At 40.4% G+C, this 8,619-nt stretch overlaps 1 protein-coding gene across 1 annotated transcript in view; it reads right to left on the bottom strand.

The window, feature by feature from the left end:
• LOC115817412 (cytochrome P450 3A27) overlaps positions 1-7,979 on the bottom strand; it is a 13,684-nt gene extending 5,705 nt beyond the window's left edge. Inside the window, exons 1-6 of the mRNA XM_030780713.1 lie at positions 7,844-7,979; positions 7,662-7,755; positions 7,355-7,407; positions 6,878-6,977; positions 5,696-5,809; positions 4,285-4,373 (exon numbers count right to left, since the gene is read on the bottom strand). Coding sequence (XP_030636573.1) covers positions 4,285-4,373; positions 5,696-5,809; positions 6,878-6,977; positions 7,355-7,407; positions 7,662-7,755; positions 7,844-7,914 — 521 coding nt within the window. The 5' untranslated portion in view covers positions 7,915-7,979. The remainder of the gene's footprint in view (positions 1-4,284; positions 4,374-5,695; positions 5,810-6,877; positions 6,978-7,354; positions 7,408-7,661; positions 7,756-7,843) is intronic.
• Positions 7,980-8,619: the final 640 nt, after the last annotated feature.

The raw sequence follows: 8,619 nt of genomic DNA, 5'->3' as shown, positions 1-8,619 counted from the left end.
GAGAACTGAAGGCATTCAGCGGCAGACATTATAAAATGCTCAATGTAAAAAGGCTTAATGTGGCTTAAATTAATGTCCCAAAAGTGCGATCAATGATCACCAAATTTCTCTCGGACATCTTTTGTCAGAAACACTTCCACTTGTCAAAAAATCAAAACCGAAATCCTAGAAGTATGAACGTTATCTTACATTAAGCATTTTCCTCTCCTTTGACGCCTATTATAAGGAAAATGCTTAATGTGGCTTAATGTTCCAAAACAGCATCCAATGATCACCAAATCTGTCTGACATAAAACACAAATAAAACAATAAAATACCAGTTAGTTTGAGATTCTCTGTGTATTTATTCAATAAAAATACTGCAGTTTCGTTTACTGTGTGAGATCCAACCAGCCATTAAGAGAGGTCTAAAACGACGAAAACGGTTTCTTCCTTGAGGGAACAGTAGATACCTCATTGGCCGCTGCTGTATGTGTCTGTGCATCTGCCATGTTGGAGTGGTCAAGATTTGCTAGTAAACCAATACTAATATGTACTGAGAGATGCAGACTTCTCTGCAAAATCGACTGTAACTCGGAACCGATTTTCATGAAATTAGCATGTTATTGCCAAAACATTGTTGTGAGCAGGGTTATTTGCTCTCAATCCTTTTTTATCTATATTTATTACACGACTTTGTTGAACACTCGATTCTGATTGGTCATTTACGGCATTCTACAGTCTGTTATTTCTGAATTGCAGATCGTTGCTATGAATAACAGACCGTTGCTATGGACCAACCGTAGACTCTAACAGACTATTTTTTAGTGGAAGCGATAAAATCATTTTTAAATCAATATTTTGTATCAAATTATTTGATTTCTTTAGTAAGTAGCTGTGTAATGAGATAATGAAGCTTCACGTCGTGGTCCTGTATCACCCTGTCGGGGTTTATTTCGTAATAATAACCAGCTAGTTGTATGTGATCCCTTACCTAGGCCTAGTTGTAGTGCACATTTCTACATTAGAATATTTTAACCTAATTGTCCTTCAGTCACAGCGTTATGACTGCACATGCCGCTTCGGTCAGGACCATTTATGTCACAGCCTGCACCTCCATTTTGTTTTGTTCTGTCTTTGTGCTCCTGCTCTGTCTGTCTCCGCCCCTCACCTGTTCCTGTTTGTCCCGATTATTAACCTTGTTAATTTGTGCCTTGTTTTGGGGGGGGGGCTCCCAGCCCTAGACCCAGGCACCACATGGACTGTGGTGCTGGGCCCAACCATCTCTAGGGCTGTGTCCGCTCCTGGGTCTCCTGTCTCTGCCACCCTGAATCCCCTGAAGCATCTTCAAGCAGTGTCTCCGAAGGCCCCATGGAGGGTGCGCTGCCCAGCGCGAGGAATGCGCTGCCTGGCGCACCATGGAGGATGCGCTGCCCAGCGCGAGGAATGCGCTGCCCGGCGCACCATGGAGGATGCGCTGCCCAGCGCGAGGAATGCGCTGCCCGGCACACCATGGAGGATGCGCTGTCCTGCCCTGTTCCCGAGGCCGCTTTCCCGGCCCAGGTCAGCTCCCATGCTGACACCCTGTCCAGGTCAGCTCCCATGCTGACGCCCTGTCCAGATCAGCTCCCATGCTGACGCCCTGTCCTGGTCAGCTCCCATGCTGACGCCCTGTCCTGGTCAGCTCCCATGCTGACGCCCTGTCCTGGTCAGCTCCCATGCTGACGCCCTGTCCTGTTCCCGAGGCCCTTTCCCCGACCCAGCTCAGCCCTCTAGCCGACGTCGAGGCTGTTTTGAAGAGTCTGCTCCATTCCTGTTCTTCTGCCCGGTTTGGAAAGCCCGCTCCGGTGTCCGATCCAGCCAACCTCTCACCTGCTCCGCTGCAGAGGGGACCCATCAGCAGCACCTTCGGTCTTCCCTCTGTGTGCCCCCCCACCCACCCGGTCTGTTCTGGACTTTGTTTTTGTTTTGGGTCATCTGGGAGCCGCCCCTTAAGGGGGGGGCTCTGTCACAGCCTGCACCTCCATTTTGTTTTGTTCTGTCTTTGTGCTCCTGCTCTGTCTGTCTCCGCCCCTCACCTGTTCCTGTTTGTCCCGATTATTAACCTTGTTAATTTGAACCAATCCTGTTTTGCCCTGTTCAGTTTTCCTCTGTATTTAAGCCCTTGTGTTTCACTTGTCCTTTGTCTATCGTTGTTTGTGTATTTTGCACACTGTCATGCTGCACCTTTTTGTTATCGGCTTTTGTTATTAGTTTGCACTGTATTTTGGTCTTCATTTTAAGTAAAGCCTTCCGTTTTGTCACTGTCAACCATCGTGTCTTTGCACTTGGGTCCTGCACCACACCACCAGCGTGACAATTTAGAGCTCCTGTGCAATTCCATCAGGGCATCAGGTAGGAATTACATTTTTAATTACGTTTTCTATAATTTTTGGAGAAATTCACAAAAGCTGAAATTCTCAATAATTTACACTTGATCTTGCCTATTCATAGATTGGAGCCTGCATGTCCCAGAAGAAGCTGTGGCTATTGAAAAGGTTAATATTTTGGCATAGTGCTGATTAGATCCGCCCCCAGTAACTTAATTTAATTCCAATAAGCAACCAGAATCATGTTCAATTTCTCACGTTTATAACAAACCACATTTCATGAAAATCTCTTCAGGATTAAAAGAGTTACAGTCGATCTTGTAGAGGAGTCTGCATCTCTCAGCACATATTGTATTTGTTTACTAGTGGATCTTGACCACTCCAATATGAAGAACTAGATTGTGTGTGCGTGCGTGTGTTGCGTAGTCTGCCTCCGCAGCCACCAGCCACTAGCCACTACTGTTCACGTGTTATAAACACCATATTTTATCAAAAGTGTTACGTTAAGCGCTGTCCTCTCTCATTGCCGCCCATTACAGGCAAAGAAAAAAGCTATCTGGCTTAATAAAGTAAAAGTACCATCAAAGAAGACAAAATTTCTCTCACACATCTCTTTTCATAAACACAATCTCCTCTTGAAAAATCAAAACAGTAAGAAAAGGAATATGGTTGTTGAGTTAACATATGTTAAGCATTTTTGCTCTATTGATCCCATTAGGAGAAGGCTTAACGCAGCTTAATACATAAAAGCTGCCATTAGAGATCACCAGTTGCTCTCACACATCTCTTGTTACGAGTGCTCTCCCATCTAAAAATTTCTAATCGAAGTGCATAAGGATTTCCTATAGGCTGTATTCTAATATAGTGCACAAACAAGAGCACAAAGTCAGCTGATTGTTTAGTCATTGCTTGTACTGACTACAACAAATGTCTTATGTGTTCAAGCTGAATCAGTAAACACACTGCAATTCATAGGCCTGCTATGTGGGTTGAGGGGACATGACAAATTTGGCGATCATTGATCACTGTTTTGGGACATTTAGCCAAGCTTTTTCCTTATGATGGGCGTCAATGGAGAGGAAAACGCTTAACATGAGATAACGATAATACTCCTAGGATTTCGTATTGATTTTTTGACAGAAAGTGTTTCTGACAAGAGATAACGACGAGAACGATAAGTAGGCCTATCATAATCCTTCTTGTGCCAACCCAATAAAATGACTGGACCTAGCTGCCCCACCCCCCCAGCAGAAAAGCTCTGGCTATCCCCCTGCATACATACATATTAATATTATATATAGGATTTTTTCTTGCCGGTCTGGAATCCTGAAAGAATTTATTTTACCAGACAAATCTGAAACTTACCGGTTACCTTTGACAACGAAGGATGACAACGACCTCAAATCAGTTTGACAATTTAGGCCTAATGAGCAGCAACAGTCAAGCAAAATGAACAGCAACGATTGAGGAAAACCTCAAAATTAGCTGCTAAAATGTAAGCTATCACAAAACATATGTAACCTGTTACATGCGAAAGACCTCTTCTGCCGACTTGAAATCAAAAGTGTCAAATGTGTCTTTGCAGCTTGCAATACTGTTGATAGGCTTTTTCGCTGTCGAAAAACACATGTCCTGTTTAGCATTGTTACCGGACATTTTGACTGGCAAGTTTTTAATTTATCGTTTTTTTTTTCTTTTCTTTCTTTCTTTTTTTTTTTTTAATAAATTTTACCAAGCAAAAACTGGTGTTTACCGGCTAACGTAAACCCTGGTCAGCACATATAGTAATGTTATGGTGGAGAACAAGATTGGATATTCTGAATAACTCTTAAACTGTTCTTTGAACAGTGAAGTACATGTTTGTAAATGGAATATATGCTGTGTTATGTGAATGTAGTGAGAATAGCAAACATTCATGTGTTCGAGAGGGACTCACTCTTTAAAGTCAGCAGCTTCACCTAGGTCAGCTTTCCTCTGTAGAGTCTTCATCAGTATATTAGAGTTCTTCTTCATGATCCCAAACATCTGAGAACACAGACTGGACTTTAGTGTAAAAAGTGTGTACAGCCATTTTCAAAACATGCAGTTTATTGGATAGTGCATTTTACTGACAATGATGATGAAAAAAAAATTGAAAAATATAATCCATGTTTCTCGAAGTCAAGGATTGTTTGTGCCTTGTTTAAATCTTAAAACTGCGCTTTTTTGGCATGTTTAAATCTGAAAAGCTTTGCCCTCAGACACCCAATGCCAATGAAGAACAATAAATAAATAGGACACACATCTTATTTCTTTGCCAATGAAAAACATTAAATTAATGAAACACATATCTAATTTGTTTACTAATGAAAAACAATTAACATCTGGATGGATCCTGAAACACATTAACTAAGCCTACGTTCACACTGCAGACAAAAGTTCCCCAAATCCCATTTTTGCTCACATTTGACTCAGATCTGTTTGTGAACAGCACAAATCACATGGAATCTGATCTTTTCAATTCCGATTTAGGCCATTTTCACATGTGGTCCTAAATGGGATACAGGTCTGTTTTTTTGTTGTTGTTTTTTTGCAATGCGACTGCAGCTTGAACAGTCCTATTGGAATTCATGCAACTTTCACGTCACTCTAGATAGACATTCATCACAATTCTGCGCTGGCAGGAGTCAGTCGGTGAATACAAACATGGAAGACAGCTGCGATGGAGGTAGTCAGTGGATGGACAGTGAGGTGTTAGACCTCATAAATATTTGAGGTGATACTTTTGTGCTATCTGCTCACGAATTCTGTCCGTTTCTACGAATACTATGGTGTGCTATTTCTGAGACCGCTGCCAACAGGTCGTTGCTATGGACTATTTTTTAGCGGAAGCAATGAAATAATTTTTACATCAGTTGAATAATTTTCATATCAATATTTTGTGTCAAATATTTTGTGTCTAAGTACATTTCTTTCGTAAGTCGCCTTGTAATTAGCGGGATAATGTCCGATTCGCGTCGGGGTCCTGCATCACCCTGTTTATTTCACAGTAATGACTGGCTTGCTGTAGGCTACATCATCACTTACCTTGCGCATACGAGCAATTCAGGACCATGACCAGTTCACACTGGCATCTCATTACTGGCCACAGTTAAAAAGTAATTTGAACAGCCGAAAAAAAAAAAGAATCCGATCTGAGCAATAAGTCCGATTTGAACACTAGGCTTGCAGTGTGAAAGTAGCCTAAGAGTTCAGCAACTGCTTTTCAAAATGGTGCCTTTTTGCAATTTTCCAAAGAGGACGATGAAAAGTGACTTTAAGTGTAACTGTTGCAGCACTGCAAGGGATCAGAAAGATAGCACCCTCACCTCTTTCAGTCGCCCGCTGGTGAAAGAGGGAGAGAGAACAGTTCGAATCCTTCTCCAATGCTCATCCGCTGCTGAAAACACACTGTCGTTGAATGGCCCATTCAAACGAAAATTCTGCCAGTGGTAGAGAATGCTGTTAACAAAAGTGATTCACTATGTTCTCAAGGATGTACAATCGTTAATGTCATACAGACTTATGACCAGTGTCTCAAATGAGAATGGAAGGAACAGTAAGGCAAATTGGAACAATAACAAACACAGCATTAAGAGTTATAGTGAAAATACTAAAGAGGACCCCAAAGAAGACTCCAGTTGGGTAATCAAAGCTTTTCCATAGCATTTCAATAATGTATTGCTCACAATAAATAAATAAATAAATAAATGGAAATAAGATATGCAAAAAATATAAGAATAACCAAATAACATGATCCTGACCATTTTTTGTAAACAGAGTATCATTGTTATACTGGTGAATGAAATGTTTTGAAGTAACTGTTACTTTAGTTAATGATAATGTCATGTCAGTCACAACTGTAAAAGTTACAGTCTGAAGTTATCATTTAAGTTATGTGATTGTGTCAGCAATCACATATTGTTCTTCCGTTTCAAGTGGTAGGCCGAAGAGGTATTGCACATAGTTGGATTCAGTTGTCGTTTGGCTCATTTTTGTAATTACTCCAGCAGTTTTGATGATATCGATTCCATTGCAGCAGTACCAGGTCTGTCCTAATATGTAGTAGTGTGCTTGTATACAGCTAATTGATCGGTCTACGCATTTTTTTAATTGCTGCTTTTAATTGCTTATTTTCCCATTGAAAATGAATGAGGAAAGTTTAGGTCTATAGTGCTACGACGAGGGATTGAACACAGTGGCAGTTGATAGTTGGATTCAGTGGTCTTTTGCTCAGTGACTACACTTCAGCTGGAGACAGATCGAGTATTTCTACAGTTAAGATTTGACATTCACATTTTCTCGCAGAAATGCAGTTTATATCACTACTCCCAGTGCAATACAACACAAAAACAGTACAAATATGACTGGAGGAAAGGAGGGATGGATGAATAAATAAATAATTGTATCAGTACTGTAGGGTAATATGTACAATATATACAATATACAGTATATGAATAATCCTTATATTCTTTTTATAGAAGAATCTCAAAAGACATGTGAGGTCTTACTCTTCTGTTGGTAAAAAGGGAATAAAATTCTTTGATGAGGATGGTTTTGATGATGGTTTTGTCCATGACACAGAGAACAGGCTGTCTCCCTTCATAGATCCTGCAAATGAAACATACATTACTGGGTTATTTAAGGACACAGACTGAACACAGAAGTATTTAGATAATACACACTAACTCCTCAAGTACAACAGATGTGTACTGTTAAGACATTCTACAGAGAGTTACATGTAAACGAGATGTCCTTATACCAGTTCAAATGTAATGAGATTACCAATTAGATGTTATTTTTGTGATAAAATAATTTTAACGTACAAAAGCATACAAGACAATCACACACACTCTATACCACAATGTATAACATTCATTTGTAATCCTTGAATAGTATATATGAAACATTTAATGCACAGCATAATCAACATATCAGTATATATTTGTTCCCTAACCGTGATGTTGGAGATCATGGTTAAAACTCACCCCCATATTTTCCCATATTTTCTGAAGCACTCCAAGTCAAAAATGAACGTGCCCTAAAAAACCAGAGTACCATCCTATTAATACTCAAGCATCATAACAGGTTGTTTCCTAGTTATGCCACATCATTACTACAAAGATCCTCAGTTTCCATAACAGGGAAGGAATACCCTGTCAGAGTAATAAGACTGATCTTCAGACATAAGCTTTAACATCAGCCAACACTGAGATACAAACCTTCCCTAATACAGTACATCATCTGATCTTCACATTGTAACACAACACCAGTCTATGGCAGTGAAATACAAACCTTCCTGTAATGTATAAGAGTTCCAAAAAATGGCAGTGGTTTTGGGCCAGGGATTCCCAGTTTCTCAAACTGCCCATAAGGCCAGTACCCGTACCTGACAAATGATGCCAGAACATTGTCAGAGTCTATAGTAACACATTAATATACACATTTAAGGAGGAATCACGAGACAGTCTACTCACAAAACCACTAGTCCCAGGAATAAAAGGAGCAAAACCCCAGTCTCTGTCAGAAAAAAAGACAGAATATCCATCCTGATCAACTTCTGGTCCGTTGGACTGCTGAACGTCTTGGTTCTCACCACTGAATTCCACACCAACCTCTAAAGCGTCAGAGATGCCAGGTGTCCTTTTAAACCTGAATCAAGTCCAGAGTGAATGATTAACTAGACTACAACACACTGCAGAAACTGCATCAAACACATTGTAAGGTTAGGCTAGTTCACTCACTATGCCTTGAGAGCTGCTTCATCTTTCATATACAGACTTCTCTTATATGATTCACAGATTTACACTCCCAAAACCCACTCTGTTTATTCATACATTACTAGTATCAGTAGTTTATTCATTAAAAAGCTTTATCCTCAACTCTTAAACATGGTGATTTAACCTCTGCACACACACATACACACACACACACACACACGCATACATGCAGATAACATTGATCTCTGTACACACACTTTCTGAGAAATATTTACCTCTGTGCAAACACACCACTCAAACATATCAGCCTCTATACAGACACACGGACACACACACACACACACACACACACACACACACACACACACACACACATCTGAAACAGTCAGCTTTATGCAGACCTCTCAAACTTAGTGAACTCTGTATGATTAGTAGTCTCTGTGTACAAAAGTTAATATGGACATCAGGGTTATGACATTTCAGTCTCTGCAGAGGTCACTTTCTCTCTCTGTCTATCAGTACAGGAGTCATGC

The sequence above is a fragment of the Chanos chanos genome, chromosome 7, assembly GCF_902362185.1.
Source record: "Chanos chanos chromosome 7, fChaCha1.1, whole genome shotgun sequence".
NCBI lineage: Eukaryota > Metazoa > Chordata > Actinopteri > Gonorynchiformes > Chanidae > Chanos > Chanos chanos.
Note: the sequence above shows the minus strand (reverse complement) of the source record. Positions and strands in the feature narration are given on the sequence as shown.